General features: G+C 52.2%; 1 protein-coding gene across 7 annotated transcripts in view; it reads right to left on the reverse strand.

Annotated features, from left to right (window-relative positions):
* Window positions 1-22,407, reverse strand: part of LOC144168706 (glycoprotein-N-acetylgalactosamine 3-beta-galactosyltransferase 1-like) — a 119,879-nt gene that overhangs the window by 40,391 nt on the left and 57,081 nt on the right. The window contains exon 1 of one of the 7 annotated variants that reach the window (XM_077697649.1): window positions 5,101-5,389. The exons of 5 other annotated variants lie outside the window; for them this stretch is intronic. In XM_077697649.1, the coding sequence (XP_077553775.1) occupies window positions 5,101-5,204 (104 nt within the window). In that variant the 5' untranslated portion in view covers window positions 5,205-5,389. Of the gene's footprint in view, window positions 1-5,100; window positions 5,390-22,407 lie in introns of those variants that run through there. One more of the 7 variants, XM_077697644.1, reaches the window with a different exon arrangement.

Consider the following 22,407-nt stretch of genomic DNA (forward strand, 5'->3'; position numbering starts at 1 on the left):
TCAGATGCATGTTTCCGGGGATGGGATGGACATGTACAGTGGAACCCCGATCTTATGTCCCCGTGTTTTACGGCAGCCAGGGTTTTACGACGAACTACTCTAGTCCCGGAGAGGTCCCTGCTGAAACAATGCATTAAAAACCTCGATTATACGACGCGATTTCATGTCTGACCATCGTTATGCGACAACCCACGCGAAGCTCGCGACTGACCGGCGGACGAAATGAAAGTGACGCGGGCCTCATCCGAGGACCTTGTGCCCGCTCATTGGGTTCTCTCAGGCAAAGCTTTCTTTTCCGTCTTATCTTTCATGTCTCTTCCCTCCAGCAGCCGCCCACGCCTCTGCACAATCCCTTTCTCCCTCTCCTCGCTGGTGTCTCCTTTTGTTGACAGTGCGCAGGTGTACATTTCTCGCCCCAAAAAAGTAAATTTCCAACGACGTTACCCTGACAGGCTTAGGTTCCCACGTGCTAGTCGTGATCGTGCGTGCCATGATTACACTGCCTAGAGCGGATCGCAGCAGTGGAATGCGGTGCAAGGTGTTTTCGCGACTGGCACTTGCACTGCATTAATTCTTTTCGCAATTACTTTTTCTAATGATTTGGGTTTCTGAACCTTGCAAAGTATTAGATTGCAGTTTCTTGCATATCCGTCGCGCAAAACTGTATTTATAGGCCTAATTGTTGCTCCGATTTTACGACGCATGCATTTTAAGACGCTTTTGTACGGTCCCGAGAAACTCGTATAATCGGGGTTCCGCTGTGTTCTATTCCACCATGACGTCGGAGTGATGTTTTCGCTGGGCTCCCTGGAGGCAGAGTGAAGGCCCAACTGTTGGAGTACGAGTACGTTTGCCTCCGTTTTTTAGAGCCTTTTGCACTGGCACTTCACTGGGCCTGTGATTAATTCGTCGAGCGTGTTATAGAGGTGTAGTTCTTGAAGTCTGTCAGTACCGATCCAGTGTGGTAGACCCACCGTATGTTTATAGCTTTTCCGTATAGACTGCATTCACTGGCGTGGCACACATACGGGCAACCATGTGCGTGCGCCGCCAAGCGTCTGTGTTTCTAAAGCAACGCCACGAAATCACGTGTCACGGGTTACGTGCACCTTTACGAGATGGCGGTACTTGTCCGTGCTGGCGTCCGATAAAGCACAGCACACGACAACAGCGAAAGCTGTTTCATGTCCCGAACTGTGCCCAACCGAACGCAAAGTAATGAATACCTCGACGACCAATACTGTTACATGCAGCACCCTACGATATACCTATCGCAAGAAACGGTTGAAATCGTCGCAGAACTAGGTAGACGTGTTATGATTGAGCCCGCCGCTGGGCTTCGTTTCAATACTCCTCGGGTGTGCGGCGAAGCCTCCGCTATGTGCGCCTTTCAAGCAAGCCCTCCCTTGTCGGTGACTCATGCTTTCACGTCTGGACAAGCCTGGGTCAGGCGCCTCGCTTTCGGCGCGTTTCAAACTTCAGCGGTTACCGGCGAAGCAGGCTTCAACGCGCCCCAAGGACACGGAAGACCCGCGTCCACAGCAGAGTCCCCCTCTCTCCCCTCTCTCGGACTCAGCGTGCGCCGCTACTACGGACTGCTCACGAACTCTGGAAAGAGTGTGGTGTGTTTCTGTGACGTTCGTGGCGTGTGCACAATCTAGAGGGAACGCTTGTTTTCACCGTTGACGCTTTCGGGTATAAAAACGACTCCCGAAAGCAGTATATGCCATTGCTGTTTGAGCAGAGAATCCATGCTGTCGCTCTGCTCGAGTCCTGTATTGTAACCTTGCCCGTCGGGGCGTTGTTCTTTGGCTTCGACCCACCTCTCGCTATGAAGTAAATAGTTACGTTAGCCTACGGCTTCTGGACTTCTTCTAACTGCAACAGCAGCTGGCCGCTCGCTTCACACCACGCTACCAACACGTATGTCGGGGGCGACGGAGCTCGGCTCGGGCCGGCCTTCCCGGTCGCAACAACGGGTAAAACCTTCGGAGCCTACGTATGAGCGCAACTGCGGGGCAGCGTCGTGATGGAGAGAGTCGTGTGCGTCTGCAAGTGAAGGCCGATTGCCACTCAAGGTCTGTCACTTAGGTGTTCAAGGACAGCAGCATAAATATTGGTTGCGAAAATTTTCCCGCGCGGCAGCCAAACAAGTGATTTTTTCAAAGGTCGCTTGCCATTCGCCAGCGCTTGCGCCTGCTGGGCAGTGAGAGCACGGCACGGCTCGGGAGACCGCCTCGCATGCTCTAGCTGCTAGGCTACCTTCGTATCTAAATCGGCGCACGCGTGAATTCAGAACCATTATTAGTGCTTTGTACTCAATCCCACATTAGCGGGGACTTGTGTCGACATCCGTGGCGACCGCAGCGTCGCCCTCCTGCGCCCTGTGCCGCTTTCTTTCGCAGCCGCGGTTTCATTCTCCGAGGGCAAGGAGAGCGCCACCACATAATGTGAATGCGATTAATTGAGAGTTTTAGCAGTCTGTCCGTTCCGTCGTGTACGTTGTTACCGGGTTGACCGGGACCTGTCCGGGCACTTGGGCATTCGTCACGGTAGGGGGATTAGTTCCGCGGGCCTGCCTTCGCCATGTCCGCGCCTCCTCGCCCTTCCGCGCGCGCAGGCGCAGACGGGTCTACCGTGTTGACCGGGACCGACTGGGCACTTGGGCATTCGTCGCGGAAGGGGGATTAGTTCCGCGGGCCGGTCTTCGCCATGTCCGTGCATTCGCCACGGTGGAGTGAGCCTCCTCGCCCTTCCGCGCGCGCAGGTGCAGTCGAGTCCCGGTAATCACGGTAACAACGTAAACGACGGAACAAAGGGCTGCTCTTTAATATAGCTGTGGACGCCGCGACCGAGAATCGGGTTGAGACGGGGCACACGACGCACGCCGGTGTTTCTTCTGCGAGAGCCGGGCGCAATGCGCATGCGCAGGCACAGCTCGCCCAGTGTTGCAAAGCGGAGAAAGCGCCTGCCAAACTTTTCAGCGAATACAACCTAAAGTCCTGGACAAGCCTCCGCCGCTTGCACACCGGGCTTTCTGCGAACCGGGAGATAAGATGGTGGAGAGGAAGAGAAGGGGGCCGGAAACGCAGGGTTCGTTCAGGCCCCGTTTGCGGCGGCAGGAGGGGAGAGGGGGATCACGGTGGGCAGGGGGAGAGCATGAGAGTGAGACGAGGAAGGGAGATGCCACAAGGGCGCTCGAAACGCCGTCGCCTTCCGAAATCATTTGCCGGTTAAGCCCGTTCTACATGGTGCGTTTTTCGTATGCGAATTCGGTGGAACGAACATTCGCACTTGCGAAGAGTTCGAAATGCCTGAAAAAGACGTCTACATGGCCTGCGAACGTCGCTATTTTCGCATTTCAGAGGCACGTTGTTTGCAGACCGGCCGAGAGCAAATCTTGTCATTAAAAAAAAGGGTAAGTTGCTTTAGACTGCATTGCAGTAAATATGAGTTTATTTGCGGTTTCGTACAACAATCACCAATTATTTAGCAATATACGCACACATAGCAGAGAAGACAAACACAGCAAGCCACCCTGGGTTCGATTTTTGTGCGTGCCTAGCACACCTCGGTTTACCTCAGACAGTTCTTTTAGGGTTCTTCTGTACTTAGTCCCTGCTGTGATGTCCGCCACTTGCGCGGACACCGATTAAGCGTTCATTAAAAACGACGCGCGCCATCGTGATGTGAACGCGCGTGCGCTTGTTTTGGTGCGCCCGCGCTTATGCTGCGCTTAGACAAGCAACGCCATCTGGTTGCTAAGCGTGCAACCGGAGATGCCGTGACGTGCACCTAGCTGTGTTCTTATTGGCCGCAGGTCCGGCCCCTCTACACCGCAGGAGCGGCGTTCGCGGGGGATGCTCGACCACTGCAAATATTTAGCGCTTTGCCGCAGCAACGAAAAAAGGTCGTTTTGTCACACGAGCGGCGCCGCATCTGCGAATTCGCAGGGAAAATCGCACCATGTAGAACGGGCTTTACGGGGCCAATTTTTTATGTCGGTCATTCTAGTTCGCCAAAGGGTTTCATCGGCAAGACGCGCACGCAGTTAGGTTACAGTCACCAAAGGAGTAGTTCAAAATGCCATAATAATAATTTCAGCTTGCCATACTAACTTCTAGGATAAAAAAAATTCCAAGCCACAGATGCAGAGCTGCGACTGAAGCGGCGAAATGGTGGCACAAAGGATACGAAAGCTGCCATGACTCTTTTTCTGGCACCCAATGGTCTTCCCACCACACCTGTTATTGGCCACAATGGGGGGCACACGGTTCATATTGCGTAGGATTAGGCGTCGTTTCCTCTAGTTCGGTACTTGTACTATTCGTACTTATTCGTTCAGTCGTAATATGACGGTCCTGCGCATTTACACAGACCCGCGGCATGATCTGAGCGCTAAGAGACGAACACAGACAGAGTGACAGCACCGACGGCACCTTTCATTTGGAAGCTCTTGTCATGTCACCTCTCCAGTATCTTTCTTTTAGAGCTAAATAACGCCGTCAAGCAATAACCAACAATATCACCAAGTCTGTATTGGAAAAAAAAGACACAACTGCTTACGGTGAACAAATATCCGAAAAGTCAGAAAGCAGCTGCTAGCAACGTTCTTCGGCCTGCCAATCCGCAGCTGCGGCACGTTAATTGATTGTCCGGGCTAGTGTCCCTTTGTTCCCTGTCTGTACACGTCCGTTGCGATATTTAACCCCCACAGGAAGCTTCGGCTCCCTAATCACTGAGAGCGTCGTGTCGACACGACTCACCGCGTGAGTGTCCATTCCGGAGGGTGCTAAGCGCCTTCTTTTCCGTTCTTAACCGCTGGTCTTTCTCTTATCAGTGGCAGAAGGCGCTAAGCGGTGCACTTCGACGCACCATCTATCCCCACACCTGAGACCTGAAAATCCAACCACCGCACAAGGCCTCGCTCGGATGACTCTCACATTTCCCACCCGAGCCGTTCGAAGTAATGCCACCAAACGAACGTTGCCTCAATACGTGTGAGCGCGAGCAAAGCCAACACATGCTGGCCAGTGGTATAGCACGAAGGATCGTCGGCGTCCGACGGGATGTTCGAGAGATGCGGATGGGCGCTCTCACCTCGCGTCTCGGCGCCACGCGTCCGTTGTGGCAACGGGTGTCCCCTTCGGCTCGCCGTCATGTCGCAGCAGCTGCTGCTGCCCTGGCTGTTCCCATCGTGGCATGGGCGCGTGTGGCAGGTGCGCGGCCGCGGAAACACCGGGAAGCACGACACGCCAGGCGCCGCCGCCGTGTGACGCGCACTGCTGCGCGCTGCTCGCGGCACACGCCGCAAGTCGCTCCTCCGGCCGCCTGCCGCTCGAGACCGCGCCTTGGGCCCCGCCCACCCGGAGTCGCCTTTCATCGCGGATTCTCGCCCCTCCTGGGCACTCGCTCGCCTACGTTCGCCGTTTCGTGCGACCAATGCTTTCTGCGCCGGAAGGTCAAGTGTTTTTTCTTTTTACACCATAAAAAGTGCGAGGTGACGGTGGCCGGTATCAAATGCGTAGTACTAAATGAATGTCTGCAAGAGGGTAAATGAGAGCTACCACCGGTCGCGTGTAATGACAATACTAAAGTGGCTACTTGGACGTGTTGGTTGAACGTGGTCAGGGGACGACAGCGCAGCTGGCACACGGACAAGAAGGAAGACAGTGTGTGCCCAGCGCTTGTGTGTGTCCAGTTCTCTTTGTTTTGTCTGCGCGCCAGCTGCGCTGTCGTCCTCTAAAGACAGTAAGGGAACGAAGCCGAAAACTACGTGTTTTGTGATTACAATGCCGATGACGGGAGTTTTGTGGCGCACGGGCGACGAATGGCGGCACATGCTTCTCACGGCTCTGTCCACGAGCCGGCGCGCAGTGGTCGTCCACACAGAGTTGTGACGTGGAGCACCACTTAGACGGCTGCTAAATTTAAAGCATCAAGGCCGAGTTCCTTTTTCTTTTTTCACGCCTCTCGAGCGTGTCAGCACGGCCGGCGATTGCAGCATTTTGTGACCACTGCCGAACGAAGACGGCACAGCTTCGTATGGAAGCGTAGCCGTCTGTGCAACGAACCCGATGCGACGCAGTGGTCAACACAACCGCTATCTATTCCCAAACTGTCGAGGGGGTTCGAATAGGTTTTAAGAGCTGCGAGACAGCTTCTCATGTGAGCTACTGCAACTTCGACTCAGCAGATCTCGTCTTACTCTCGGAGCACCGCGTCTGAGACCCTGCTGTGGCAATGAGTGCGAGACATAGAACCGCCTTAGTACCCGTATAAAAGAGAGCAGCCCCCGAACGCAAGGGGTCTGGTATTACGCGTACCTGTATGCGTACCAGAGCAAAGGTGCGCCACCCGCTTGCACGAGCACTTCGACCGCTCAACTCCAACGAAACAAAACTTCCCGTGTTGCAATATTTGCAGATGCTCGGTCAAAAGCGCAGCTTGGTTAATCCTGACAAGTGTACCAGTACTCCAGTGGAATTGCAGCTCGTTTTTTTCTGCTTCTCCTGATCTTTTGGCCCGTGACTAAACACCACCCTGACGTTACCCTCGTTCAAGAAACTCGGCTTTCTCCCCGTAAATCATCTTTCATTCCACATTTCCACTCTTTTCATTAGGACGGTAGAGGTGTAGGTCTGCCGGTTTTAGTATCGCTGAAACTCTGCCGTAGTGCACACATGTCCTTAGTTTTCCTCTCACCTGAGAGTGAAATTCTTGAACTGCCGGGAACTGTGCGATTCCCGCTTGTAAAGACATACTTCCTTTACGGGGTGACGCCGACTGGTTCTTTGAATGCAGCTTCTGCGGCTTGCAAAAACAATGTCATATCCGCAGGGGATTTCAATTCGTTCGCATCATGTTGACTGGGGCTTTCGTACTGGTTCTTGCGGAAGGCGCTTGTGGGAATGGGTAAGCGACCTTTCTCTCTCTCGTGTATGAACTCTAGAGGTACTACATACATGATTTTTTCAAAATGGGGTCTTGTTGCTGCGTGGTCTATGGTAGACTGTGCAATATCTAGTGACAATGTCCCCGCAGTTTTTGATGTCTGCGTAAGGAAAAAATGAAGGAAACTCACACTAACGCGTAAGACTTGAAGGTAGCGAAGCTGTACGCAACCTTCACGACCATCACGAAGGTTGAAGTGCAATTTGCAGCCGATTTGCTTCTTCTTCGCTGCCGCAAAGACCTTTACTATAAGTTGCTATAAGTGTGACCGTATTTCATTTTTTAGGGAGTGATAATACTGGACATGACCTAGGAATGGTGTACGCAATGACACGTCTTTCTCGTTCCGAGCTATACTCGGTGACAACTTAAGAACGGCACCTGAAGTTGCCGCTGTGCCTTATCACCGTAGCCGGATGTTTCTCCGCGCGGCGCAAGTAGCGCGTTAATGGGAATATTTTGAACATGGCGTGAGCCGTTCCCGTGATTTTTTGTACTTAATATGCTTATAAGCGACTCCAGTGACGACAAACAAACTGCGTGAGACAAGGCAGACGATATCACGCATTCATAGCAAACCCCTTTCAAAACTCGCGCGCACTGACGTCACGGGTCCGGCGCTTTGGCGGAGTGATACACTACATGAGGTGGTGCCGTTCTTGAGTTATAACCGAGTGGCCACGATTACGGCGAACACGGAAGTCTTTCTCATTCGGAGCATGTGTTGCCACGATTACGGTCAACGCTGCAGCTTCTCGGCAAATCTCGGCCAATCTCCCTAAGTGGGTATGCTTCGCTTGACAAACGTGTGCCGGGGACGCTGGGGGGTCGTCGCGAGGCACGCACACACGAGAGCTAGGCCTTTTCTTAGTTTTGTTAACTGCAGGGTGATCGCCGCGACGCCCGTGCTCACGTGCGCGCGCTCGGCAATTTTTTGGTTTTTTAAATGTCGTACACGAAAAATTACGATTTGCTTAACAGCTTCCGCACAAGTACATACATTTAGCTGCACCATCCCCATCGCCTCTGGAAGCACGTATACGCACGTCAGTACGGCTTCATAATCAATTCAGTTTCACGCGAATATTTGGTAAAACACGTTCTTTCAAATTATCTAATTTGCCACGTGCCATTTCATTGTGGAATGATTTTCGAAACGCCATCGCCTGCTTATCAAACCGTGAAGTATTTCATGAGCGGTTCACCAGCCAGTTTGCTTGAAAGCTTATTCGCAGATTTTAAGCTTGTAGTGATATTGTAAATCTTTTTTTACTGCAAAGAAGTATATGTCTCACACCCCCGTTTCATTCCGGTGAATCACCTTTATGTGACGCCGCTCCGGGGCTCCTCCTCGCCACCGCCGACCCCTCTTTTACAACAGTTAACACAACGATTATTCCCCTCGCCCCCACTGATGCCTCTTTCACAAGTGGCGCAGTCGGCTGACAGCGTAGCGCCGTTATCAGATGATTGCGGAGAATCAGCACCAGCGCGAATAGGTGTAAAGACACCCGAAAGCCGCCGCCACCGAGAATGCAACCCCGGCGGTTGCCGCTTCAAATTGAACCTCGCCCACTATTTGCGCGCCCCTACCGGTTGAAAGCAACTTGCCCCGTTGGAACGTCGGCGTGAGCACATTATTCTTCTTTTGCTTGAAAGCCATTCCGAGAGACAGTTCAGAAGAACTACGAACACGTCTGTGGACACGTCTGTGTCCACTAGTGTAGAGGTCAAAGCCCTAGAGGTGTTAAATCGCAATGGGGCGGACGCATGTTGCTCACTTGGAGGAAGAAGAGCTGAAACTTAAGAAGCGTCTGCCCGAACAGAAGCGTGAACGGGCGCGAAAAAAACGGAAAGCCGCTACCGCCGCCATTGCCGCCTCAAGTTCCAGCTGGTCGAGTAGCTGGGAATCCCTCCCGGATGAACAGCAACTGGCGCGCTTGGAACGCGATGTGGACCAATATCACTTGTTCAGCTTAAGGGGCTTTCAGAGCGACAATTTCGACAGTATCTCACTTCTAAGCAGCACCCGCTCGTGACCGGTTGCCAGTTTATGCGTGCACCGGTTGGGAGAGGAGGGCGGTGGGGGGGACGCGCAAATATAGGCTTCATACCCTTACTGATGACATGTCCTTTGTGTTAGCGTGAGGTTCAACGAGGCCGTCAAACAGCCCAATGCGACCGATCCGGTGTCATCTGCGGTAGAGTGCATTAGGTTGGCGTGTTACACAAACAGTAAGATGCCTACGACGCGGGAGGGAGAGAGATATTCGTTTCTCCCCTAGTATAAAGCTCGGGCCTGTTCCATATTTCAGTCAGGTAATTGGCTAGGAAGAATGCTCAGTCGTAAATGAAAAACAAACGTGTTTTGTGTCGTGCACTCTGTGGAGGGTGTGCTGCTTTGCTGTCATCCTTTTTCACAGAGTGGAAAGCCACGAAATTTTTCTTTTCCTTGTTTAAAATTTACATTGTAGTCTGCTTTGAGTAAAGAACACTTGCTCGAAATTGTATAATGATGTCATATACTAATATGTTTTAAGCCCTTTCACATTCTTTCCCCACATGATACCAAGATGTTCAAAATAGCCAGCATTACCAAATTAATAGTGCTTTGTTCTTGTTTTCATTCTTTAGCCCAATAAAATTCCATTATACTGCGCTGTGTATTTTTGTTTTATTTTGTTCCCCCCCCCTCACGCAATGCTCTTCGGGGCCTGCGTGGTACTGTGAAATAAATACATAAATAAAAACATATGTAAACAAAAATGCACTAACATGATTTAGAGTAATTTAAAATACGGGAATAATCAGGATTTGATTGCATTATTAACAGCAATTTGTTCAATTCCTTCAAATTCGTATCAAACGCCAGGTTTTCTCCTGTGAAGCGTACTTCGTAGCATGCTGCGACGTGTGACATGAAGAGAACTTGCGGCCAGTGTCTCTCTCACTTAATTTCTTAAATCTGGTTCAACTCAAGAGAGGGCGCCACCGCCGCAGGAAGCGCGCGGTTGCTCCTCCCACCGTCGCTCCTCAGGCGCCCAATCGGCACGCGCCGTGTAGCAAGAGAGAGGCAACGGCGCGCGTTGGCTCCAGAAACGCTCTTTCTTGCGATTGGCTGTGATTGAACTGCAAGCTCGGAAGGAGTGAGAACGCGCGCCAGTAGCAGCACTTTTGCGCTGGAAAACACCCGCACACACTGCATGCTTCGTCCCTCTCCAGGTTTCACGTTAGCGGAGATGGCCCGGGATTTTTTCATCCACTTGGCGCCCATTGGGATCACCGGGGAACATGGTGAAATGGAGCGCCTTGATCTCTATTTGATTGTGGCTTATAGTGCGATACCCAACAGTACACCCTGGCCACTTGGCAGGTACACTGTGACCGGGTCGAAGTAGTCAAGTAAGTTTGCGTGAAAGTAACGACGAATCACAGCGTACTTGGCCAGCAGGAATTCTTCAAAGAGTACTAAAAAAATTGACGTAAAGATGGGGAACACACTGCGCGGGTGGTGTCGACTTATCACGACTATACTCTACGTGCATCTCGAAACACCCCTCAATGAAAAATAAAAAGGGGGGAGCTCACAGAATGAGCTGTTATGCTGCTCGGAAGGCCAGGGATGCTACGAGGCGCGAAGAAATTCGCCTATGCATGGAGCGCAGTGGCGTAAAGCTGGACGGTCGTCCTTCCCAGCGGGCTATCTTAGAAAGTGAGAACTAATCCCCCCTCCTCTGAGTTCGCAGTCGACTTTGACTGCTTTTCAGGCAATGCTATGTTGCTACGAAGCTGCGGAAATGTGCAAAGGGGGTGGTCGAAACGGAAACGAAATGACTTGATCGGCGATGCAAAATTTTCGCAAAGTGGCATTCAAGGCGCGCGATTGCTTCGCGGCGCTTCCCGAAAGCAGGAGGGCTATCACGTCTGCAGTGCGGCATGCTCGGAGAGCCGGGATCGAATAGGCGGACGTCCGGGTGCGGCCTGCATCTTGCCGACCACGTCTACCCTAATGGGTCACGACGCGACACCGCCCCCTGCGTGACTCTCACTCGCGAAAATTGCATGCCGTCGGCAGGCCTGGGAAAAACAAACCTTATCTGCCCCTATGGCTTCCGCGTGCAGGCGCGCGAACCGTACCTGGCAAGACTCCGTAGGCACGGACGTACGCCTGCGCTATCCGCTCTCGTGTTCAGCTTTTATTGTACGGATCCTCTACAAATTGCCACGAGGTGGGTTTGTTCATCCTCACGATTACTTTTATTTAATGAAGCGGTCTGCGGATGCTGTTTTCGCCTTCAATAATACTAAGGAAAGCTGGCCGAAGCTTCGCTTTGATTTCTACCACATGAAGTTCGCCTGAGTAGTGGTCGATTTGCGGTGGCTTTTTCAGCACCTGAGAGCGCTGTGTACAAGGACCTTGGAATACAATTCGAGGATATTAGTGTGCGCTGATTACCTCGACACGGCGGCACATGGGTTACGGATAAAGTTTTTAAAACAAATGAGAACTTCATGCAGTTTCCGGTCGATTCTGATTACAGTGCTTAATTTTCATACGCGCGGTAAGTGTTTTATTTTTAACAGAGCGGCCTGCTTCGGGCAAGGAGAATACGAGGAAAGTGCGCGAACTACGCATACCCCAGAGAGAGCAGAACACAATAACCGGAGCAAAGGTCCATAGGCTCGACCTTGCATAGGATAAATATGCAAGATGCATACGTAGGATAACATGATCGACGCAAGTTATTGGTTTGTGTTGAGTAATACGAATAGCGCCTTTTGAGGCCCGTATTTCATGAGAGCGCAGCCACACGGCAAGTGTAATGTCAGTACACTGTGTAATGTCACTGCGTAATGTCAAGTGTAATGTCATTACAAAGCAAATGGCATTATGTTTGGCCCTCCGTGTCTACGAGGCGAAGCAAATGTCATTTGATATGGATAGTAGTGACGATGAGCAAACTCGCGCAATTGCAAGATACTAATGTAAACCGCGTTCATCACGTTTTTATGTGCTCTAATACTTTGAAAACAAAACACCTCAGCTTTCTCGATTAAGAAAAACGGTATGCAATAGTTTTGTGTGACATAAGTACACATGACAAGCCGAGACAAGTCAACCACAAATCTTTATTTGGGTAGCAGCAACAAGACAAAGCTTTGCAAAGGTGATGCTTGCGTTCTTTTCTGTGCGAAACTGCATTCACGAAAAAATATTGATCTACTGACCCGCCGCGGTGGCCGCTCAGTGGCTAAGGCATTGTGCTGCTGAGTCCAAGGACGCAAGTTTGATCGCAGCTGCGGTGGCTGCTTTTCTGGTAGAGGCGAAAACGTCCGCGTGTCGAGATTTCGGCGCTCGTTCAATATCCCAAGGCGGTCGAAATTAATCCGAAACTCTCCACTACGCCGCGCCTAATAGGAAAAAAATGTTGTAGCTTCGGCGAGTTGAACCGCGCAGTAAATCGATCTATCGATTTACAGAAGGTTTTTAGAAACCGTGATCTTCAGCTCAGCATCAAACCTTCTTTAGCCGCACCTTACGACGCAAGAAGAGAGCATTTAAGAACTACGTGGCCGAACACTACCCCACTGTTATCATACTACAGGAAACCAATGCGGAATATAACTTGTCAGGATATGAATCATACACGCAACCCAGTGTCATCACGAAGAAGCGCAGCCATCAATCCCCACAACCACCCCGCACGCAACTTGTAATTTACGTCCGTCTGGATATCGCAGCCACGAAAATAGACACCACCACACTCACCGAAACTGGAAAGGAACACGTTTGTGTTCGCATCCGTCTTTGCAGCAGCACCCTCCTTTTATTAGCAATCTACTGGCTCCCGAAGCAGGACTCAAGTGTCTTACCAGATTATGCAAATTTTCTCAGAGTAAACAAAGGCGATCCCAACATCCTTTTGTAGGTGACTTCAATGCATTACATTTTCGCTGGGGTTATGATCGCCAAACCGCTCTGAGCCGCAAGCTGGATGGTTTCATGCGTACGCAACGATTTTTTGCTACTCAACGACACTCTTGAACACACCAGGCGGGGAAACCGTAGGGAACAAGAATCTAACCCGGACCTCGCCTGGTATAAAGGACACATTCCCGCAAATTGGGATAACACAGGCCAGGATGGAGGAAGCGACCACTACATCTGCTCCGTCATATTCAACACAAGAAAAAACGCCGCAAGAAAAAAGCTAGGGCGTGAGACGAAAATCGTTGACTGGGAGAAAGTTCGCATGAAGATGGACACATACTCAACCCCGGACAGTATGGACGAGTGGATAAGTAACCTCCGCTCTTGTACGCGCGAGCTTACGGGGCTCATTTCCTACACAGAAAACTTCCCTTTCATAGACAGACATTGTGTCACTTTGTGGAACGACCGCAAGAAAATAGTTGCAAGACTACGAAACAACAAGGACAACATCCACATTCAGAATGATTTGGCCGCACACAGCCAAGTTATTCAGACTTATCCAGAAGACCTGGCGCGACGCAACTGGCGCGAAACGTGCGAAAGCAGAAACGGACGTCTCCACTTAGCCAGAATTTGGAAGATACTTAAAGGTCTTCTGGGGCACTCAAGACCACAGCATACCTTGAATAAAATCCATCTTACCTTACAGCTGGGGGAGGAAGAGTTAAGGAAAGTGTTATGTGACACCTTTTACCCACGAACGACGGTGCAAGACCTACCGCATTACACGGATCACAGTATTTCTAGCATGGACTCTGATTTTACAGAAACAGAACTGTCTTTAGCACTGTCAAGCATGACCACGAATACTGCTCCTGGAGCGGACGCGATCACCTACGCCATGTTGCGAAATCTTTTCGACGACCAACAAATTATACTCTTGGAGTTTTTTAACGAAGTATGGCGCAGTGGGAACTTACCAGCACAATTGAAAATCGCCACCATCTGCGTCATCCCGAAACCTGGTAAACGACCGGATTCCATTTCGAATCTGATGCCAATTTCGCTAACATCATGCGTAGAAAAAGTATTGGAGAAAATGACCCTAAACAAATACGAATGGCACTTAGAACATTAAGCACATCTGCCACTGACGCTTTTAGGATTTCGCCGCCACGTATCGACCCAAGACGCAGCACTGTTGATTAAGTAGGATGTCTTCTTGCGGGGAAGCAAAAACCAAACCCGCACCATAGTGGGATTGGACGTCAATAAGGCGTTTGACAACATCAAACACCCAGAACTTTTGAAGAAAGTATACAACACCCAACCAGGCCAACGCTTCTCACACTACATACGCAGCTTTCTTCATCACCAGCCTATCTACGCCCACTGCAGGGCAAAGGCCTCTCCCATTATTCTCCAATTGCCTCGGTCCTGTGCCAACTGTGACCAATTTATCCCCGCAAACTTCTTTATATCATCTGCCCATCTAACTTTCTGCCGCCCCCTGCAACGCTTGCCTTCTCTAGGGATCCACTCTGTTACCCTTAATGACCAGCGGTTATCTTGCCTTCGCATTACATGTCCTGCCCACGTCCATTTCTTCTTCTTAATTTCTACTAATATGTCTTTAACACCAGTTTGCTCCCTGACCCACTCCGCTCTCTTCTTGTCCCTTAATGTTACACCTATCATTTTCCGCTCCATTGCCCGCTGAGTCGTTCTCAATTTAAGTTGAACCCTCTTAGTGAGCCTCCAAGTTTCTGCCCCGTAGGTGAGTACCGGTAAGATGCAGCTGTCATACACTTTCTTCTTCGGCGACAATGGCAGGCTGCTATTCATTATCTTAGAATGTCTGCCATATGCACCCCACCCCATTCTGATCCTTCTAACTATCTCTGCCTCATGGTTTGGATCTGGGGTCACAACTTGGCCTAAGTAGATATATTCGCTTACCACTTCCACTGCCTCGCCACCTATGTCAAACCGCTGTGCTGTCCCGAGGTTATTGATCATTACTTTAGTTTTCTGCATATTAATTTTCAGTCCCACGGTTCTACTCTGTTCGCCCAGTGCGGAAAGCATGCTTTGCAATTCGTCCCCCGAGTTACTTAGCAAGGCAACGTCATCAGCAAATCTGAGGTTACTGAGGTATTCTCCATTAACCCTTACTCCCACCTGTTCCCAATCCAACGTTCTGAATACTTCTTGTAAACATGCTGTGAATAGCATTGGAGAGATTGTGTCTCCTTGTCTGACACCCTTTCTTATAGGTATTTTACTGCTCTCCCTATGGAGAGCTTTCTTACCGATCGTCAAATACAGATTCGTCTAGATGCTCCCACAACTACCCCTGCAACTCACCCGCTCACGCGAGGCACGCCACAAGGGGCTATACTCTCGCCCACTCTTTTTAATGTCGCACTCAAGGATCTCCCACCGCAACTAGACGAAATCCCCTGACTCAAACATGTTATCTACGCGGATGACGTGCCGCTGTGGAGCACACAAGGAAACCCAGGCGAACAGCAAGAAATCATCCAACAAGGTATCAACGTCGTCACAGCATACCTTGGCCCTCTTAGTCTGAGATGCTCCCCAGAGAAGAGTGAATACATAGTATTTTTGGACGACCAAACAAAAACAGGAGAAGAAACACGACACCTCATCCAACTCACGGTCAATGGTCAACCAATACCGCGAAAACCGCACTTACGCATTCTGGCATTCTACTGGCAACAGAACGGTAGAACAGACGTATGGGTGCAGCGGACACTACAGCATATAAATCATATCGCAAATATGTTGAAAAGAATTTCTCACAAGATCGATGGCGTGAAGGAAGCAGAACTCAGGCGCATTACAGAAGCCCTTGCATATACCAAGATCATGTACGGTCTTCCATACATGCGTGTCATGGAGCATCAATTCCGCCAAATCAATAATATCTTGAGACGCATAAGACGCATCACACTCGGAGTCCCCAACTATGCTGCAAGTATTTTGTCGAAGGCACCGCCATATTCAACACATTAACTGACCGACTCATCATGCACCAAGAAGCACAGTCTCATCGTCTTACAACATCTAAACAAGGTCGTGCCTTGCTGGAGCTTATGGGATACAACACTGCCAACCTACCCGTCATACCACTCACCGCACCACCTTGGGACGCCATCCCATTCGTCAAGGTAAAACCTAAGCATGAACCCCTAAGCATATGATACGTAAGCATACCTAAGCATATGAACCGCGAAGAGGACGCCGCACGACGAGCAGCACGCACCCGCATACAGCCACCCACCGATTCAGTTTCTTACCATGCCGACGCCAGCTTTACCGCTGGCAAAGTAGTCACTGCAAGCAGAGATTCTTCTGGCAACGCAGTCGTTAATCATCACCACGACGTTCCTTTTGTGGCGACAGCGGAAATACTGGCCATAACGCAAGCCATTAACTCAAGATGACCACCACTCAGAGAGCATTGTCATTCACTCTGACTCACAAGCAGCCCTGCGGGCTTTCCTTCGCAACGAGCTGCCTCCAAATATACGAGCTGCGCTAGCTGAGTATGGACAGCGCCATCCTGATATCTCAATCACTTTAGAATGGACCCCAGGTCATTCTTCTGCCTCTGGCAATGCTCGCGTCCACGATAAAGCCTCAACGGCCTGGTGTTCCGACACTTCCCAGGCCTGGCCCGAGACCTACTTCCCGGCAGAGGACAGGAAAGAGCGCCATCAGGAACGGAGAGCGTATATGAAGGCACTCCGAATAGACCGCAGAGAACTCCCCAGACCAGCTGATTCTCTTCCGAGGAAGTACACGACACTCCTAAGGCAAGCACAAACACACTCCCTACCAAACGACTACACTCTGCATCAAATACAGAACAATCCAGGCAGACCACATTGCCAAGTGTACGGCTCCATATTGTTGTGCCAGAGCGCCTGGCCCAAAGGCGTTGCACGAGGCGACGCGCCGACAGCGAGGCTGAGTCACGCATCTCCCTTTGTCGCTGCGGCGCGGCCGAATCCTGCATCTCGAAACGCTGCGGCGCGGCTGAATCCCTCAGCGGAGAACGACCCAAACAAGGGCATGTCGCTACGCCCGGAGGCGAGGTCACGGAGACGGCGGCGGCATCGCTCTCCCTTTCCCCATTGGCGGCGCATCTGACTCACCGCTTCGCTACCATTCGTCGGAATTCAAACTTCAGGCAGCGAGAGCCCTGATTGGAGCTTTTCAAACTTCTCGGGGCCACAACGAACTTCCCGGGCTATAAAAGAAGCTCGGAGGCTCTCATCGTCGGCTTTCCTCGGCGGCTTCTCTCCGGCACCAGTCTCTTCGGAAGCACCGAGTGAAAGGGGTGCTGTCGCCTTTGTGCGAGTTATGTAACTTTTGCTTACCCTGTACATACTGTATATAAATGTTACTTTGAGTTTTCGTCGGCTCGAGAACTTCTTCGCTCGGCTCTGCGCCGCGTCGATAGCGGACGGAGCAAGGCAACATCGCTACGCCGGTGACTGCGCTCGGGTGGCCAGTCGCAACAGCGGAGACAGCGTCGGGATGGGTGATTCCCAACCTCGGTGACGAGCAGGAAGGCGAGTCACAACCTTGGCGACCGCCCTGGGATGGTCATTCCCAACAGTGGTGCCAGCGGTGGGATGGTCATTCCCAACAGTGGTGCCAGCGGTGGGATAGTCAGTCCCAACAGTGGTGGCAGCGGTGGGATAGTCAGTCCCAACAGTGGATGGCAGCTGCGGGATCGACCGGCAACGGCTACTACCTGATGTGGTAAGCGCTCGACGTTTTCTCTCAGTTCACCAGACTTCTCTAGCACAGGTTATGGTAGTTTAGAGAAGGGCTGGGTGAAGCACTGTGTATAGCTTTGAGTGTTTCAAGCCTAGAGAAGTGTTTGAAACCAAAGCTAGTGCCGAGAGGTAAACAAAGGAGCGTAGAGAATTGCTTGCGCGTGCCGTACTAGTAGTTCGATAGTACAGGAACGGCAAGGGAATTCTAAAGCGGGTAAGCAGCAAGAGGCCAGTGCAAACGATGGAGGACCTTAAAGTGAAGGAACTCATCGAAATTTGCGAGGAGCTGGGCCTTGACTTAGGCCGTGCGAAACGGAAGCATGCGATCCTTGAGATCATGCGGAAGGAGAACGTAACGGCTGAGGAAGTCAATGAGGCCAGGGCTGATATCAAAGAGCGCCGGGAGCGCGAGGAGGCCGAAGAGAAAGAGCGCCGCGAGCGCGAGGAGGCCGAAGAGAAAGAGCTCCGCGAACGCGAGGAAGCCGAAAAGAAAGAGCTCCGCGAACGCGAGGAAGCCGAAAAGAAAGAGCGGCGTGAACGCGAGGAAGCCGAAAAGAAAGAGCGCCGTGAGCGCGAGGAGGCGGAAAGACGGGAACGCAGGGAGGAAGCCGAAAGGCAGGAACGGGAAGCCGTAAGGCAGTTCGAGTTGAAGCGGTTAGAGTTCCGGCAGGGCTCGCCGGCGCCTAGCGTAGCTTCTCCAACGGCTCCTGCGAACGGTCCGAGAATTCGGGACCAACGGCCGCAGTTCGTTGTGGAGAGGTCAGGGCCGGAAGACGGAGCGTCCGAGGGCAAACGCGAAGCGACCGCACTCGTATTCTTGGCCAGAGAAGCGAGCCAAGAGAGCGAGAACGGCGCGGAGGCAGAGACGCCGCTGCGAAATAAAGATTTCGAAACGCGCGCAGAGTCCGCGAGCAGTGGCCAGTGCAAGGCACTTACGAGTTCGCAAGCGGGGAAGCTCTCGGAGAATGTTGACTCTTCCCCAGCGAGCGAGACGCGAAAGGACGCCGAGCAACGTAGCTCGAACTGCGAGCCGACCGAAAACTCTCGCGGTAGGTTAGTCGAACCGCCAGCGGCTGAGGCGGGTTCCGTGAAACCCTTCGGTGGAGAAACGGAGCCGGGCGACACGGAGAGTACGTTGTCACCGTTTTCCGATCAGTCGTTACGCGAAGGCGAGCTCAAGGTCGAAGCGCTGCCGACATGGCCGACAGAGAAATCCGGTGAGCTCGTAGAGAGTGACGTTGACAGAGACCGTACCGCCGTCTCGGAGAGCAAGGGCGTACCTGAAGTAGATAAAGCACTTGCTGATACGTCCGACAGAGGGCCGTACGGGTCCGCTGATCGCGTTCATGTGTCGGTCTCAGGTTCAACGATCTCGGGAGAACGCTCAGAATCAGCGGAGGCCTCAGGGACGGCTTCCAACAGGATCGCGCAAAGTGCGCGAGCTAGCGAGGTTTCTCGTGAAAGTTTGGACGGCGAGGCTGGCCAGACGAAGCCGCTAGAGCCCCCGGAAACAGAAGGTGTTCCTTCGGGTGTGAGCTCTAACGCGGGCGATGTTGTGGCTAAGCCTGCGAGCAGGACACGAGAGACGAGCGAGCAACGAAGGCCGAGCGGCGAGCGGACCGAAAGCTCTGGCAGTAGCTTAATCGAGCCGCCGTCGGCCGAAGCGGGTTGCGCCATCCCCATCGGCGGGGAAACCCAGGTGACCGCGCGTTGCGAGGCGAACTCTCCGTTGTCCCCAGTTCTCGATGGCTTGCTTGAAAGCAAGGTGGGGCACTTTCACCCGCATTCCAAGCCAGTGGAACGAAGGCGCTCAGGGCGAAAGCGGGAGTTGAGAGCTTTCTGCTATGAGCGGAAACGCGGTTGCAAGGCATGCGTGCCGGCCGCGGTGTTGGCCTTGAAGTCAGCTCCGCGCGCGATAACGGGCGTCAGCTTTGCGAGGCTTGTACATGACCGCGGAAAGAGAACGCGCTTCGAATAACGAAACTAGCCTTTGGGGAAGAGCTAGTTGTAACGCTGCGTTCTTTGTTTCCCCGTTCGGACAGTCCGTCCCGTCATGTTGAGTTTCGGTCTCAAACGCGCGCCGTGTGGCCTCTTGAACCGAAACTAATGGATCGGTGTTTTGTGGCCTGTCGTAGTGCGCGCTCCATTACCTCGACGATGGCGCCAGCTTTTCTAGCACATAGTAAGGAGCCAGTAGAGCACTTACGAGTCTTGCTGAGCAGGCTCAAAGCAGGCCTACAGTCAAACAGTTGAAAGTGTCACGTAAGTTACGCCGAAGTGACGTATCTAGCGCATGTGGCGGTGGTAGCGCGGCCGACGCAGACCGTCAGTCGTCGAAGTAGCCGCAGTCGTAAACTATCACCGACCAACGGCTAAGTCAGAGATAAGGACTTTTCGGGTTTGACTAGATATGGCTAGCCCTATTTGAAAAAATTACTCCACACTGGCTAGTCCGGTAGTGATACTCTTAGAACGACGGAGCCAGTTAAGGTGGAATGGGACACAAAGTAGGAGGACGCGTTTTAAGCGCTGAAAGTAGCCTTGAGCGAGGAGCCAGTTCTAACGGTCCCCGACTTTTCAAAAGGTTCGTTATTCAGTGCGATCGAGCGATCGTGGCATGGAAGCTGTACTATGCCAAGAGGATGCGAACGGCCGGGAACCGCCAGTTTGTACTTAAGCCGCAAGCTAACTTGCCAGGAAGAGGCTTACAGTACTTCCGGAAAGGAATGTGGCTGCGTCGTGTGGGCAGTGCAGAAGTTTGCGTGCTATGTAGCCGGAAACGCTAAATCAGACGCACTAAGCCGTGCGTTCTAAGTAAGGCTACATTCGTCCTCCCGTGTCTTTCGTTTCGTCTCTTCGTGAGCAGCTTTTATCTTAGCAGGTAGATGGGAGCAAAATTATTGCCCTCATTTGCTGCCTCAGTTGATTATTTCCGCACCGCGTGATTTCAAGTAATCAACTTTAGCTAAGATCACTTAATGTCGTGTGTTACGTTTGACACTTAGTGTGAGTTCTTCTTTTAAGAGTTTTACGTCCCGCATGGGTCTCTTGGTGTAGAAGGTCCAAATTTGGGATAGACACTTAGCTAGGAGAGTTTGTCACGCTTTGGAGTCTGGTGTTCTGACGGAGGACAGAGGGTGCTTGCTTGCGCTTGGTGTTGCCTGTTGTCGGTCGGTTCTTTGCAAGCTCCAGAACGATGAGCAACCGGTGCTGAGGACAGACCGAAGGAGCCGGACGGAACTGGTCGAGACACCTGGGCAGCACGGCGAGGTACCGGTGATCCGGACCTGGCAGGCGGTACCCGTTCATGGAGAGGGACCTGGTGGAGTCGTCCTTTTCCTGGGGCACTGGAGGTGTACCTGGATGAGCCTGGCGAACGAGCGCGCCCGGCATCCGAGCCACGTGGAGGCAGCTCGTCTTCACGGCGCATTGTCTGGCGGCGGGGGTGCTGTTGTGCCAGAGCGCCTGGCCCAAAGGCGTTGCACGAGGCGACGCGCCGACAGCGAGGCTGAGTCACGCATCTCCCTTTGTCGCTGCGGCGCGGCCGAATCCTGCATCTCGAAACGCTGCGGCGCGGCTGAATCCCTCAGCGGAGAACGACCCAAACAAGGGCATGTCGCTACGCCCGGAGGCGAGGTCACGGAGACGGCGGCGGCATCGCTCTCCCTTTCCCCATTGGCGGCGCATCTGACTCACCGCTTCGCTACCATTCGTCGGAATTCAAACTTCAGGCAGCGAGAGCCCTGATTGGAGCTTTTCAAACTTCTCGGGGCCACAACGAACTTCCCGGGCTATAAAAGAAGCTCGGAGGCTCTCATCGTCGGCTTTCCTCGGCGGCTTCTCTCCGGCACCAGTCTCTTCGGAAGCACCGAGTGAAAGGGGTGCTGTCGCCTTTGTGCGAGTTATGTAACTTTTGCTTACCCTGTACATACTGTATATAAATGTTACTTTGAGTTTTCGTCGGCTCGAGAACTTCTTCGCTCGGCTCTGCGCCGCGTCGATAGCGGACGGAGCAAGGCAACATCGCTACGCCGGTGACTGCGCTCGGGTGGCCAGTCGCAACAGCGGAGACAGCGTCGGGATGGGTGATTCCCAACCTCGGTGACGAGCAGGAAGGCGAGTCACAACCTTGGCGACCGCCCTGGGATGGTCATTCCCAACAGTGGTGCCAGCGGTGGGATGGTCATTCCCAACAGTGGTGCCAGCGGTGGGATAGTCAGTCCCAACAGTGGTGGCAGCGGTGGGATAGTCAGTCCCAACAATATCCACACTCACACACACTTATTGGACCTGTCCCAGAGCCCACACACCGCAACGTCGCTCACTACATCATCACATTTTCTCCTGGGAGGCCTCGGTTGCCGACCTCAGCAAGACGACCTCTTCGTGGACAACTCTCCTTCAGCACCTGCTCACCATCAGGGGGGAGGTCGTTTGATCTCAACTTCCTAGAGCGCGGACCCGGACATGGGTCGTATTAATAAACGTTTACTCTCTCTCTCTCTCTCTCCTAACTCATTCGCTGACTGAATTTCAGTCGCGTCAAATGTCATTCGGTATTCTCGTATGCTATACTTACAAACTAATGGCATCTACAATGAATGTCATTCGCTCTAAATGTCATTAGATCTGCCGCTAAACGCTCTTCGGGTAAGCGGTTGTCATAAGTGAAGGTCTACTTGACTTTATAAATTTGCCCGATTT

The sequence above is a fragment of the Haemaphysalis longicornis genome, unplaced genomic scaffold (assembly GCF_048455015.1).
Source record: "Haemaphysalis longicornis isolate Haplotype H1 unplaced genomic scaffold, Haemaphysalis longicornis Haplotype H1 scaffold_2, whole genome shotgun sequence".
NCBI lineage: Eukaryota > Metazoa > Arthropoda > Arachnida > Ixodida > Ixodidae > Haemaphysalis > Haemaphysalis longicornis.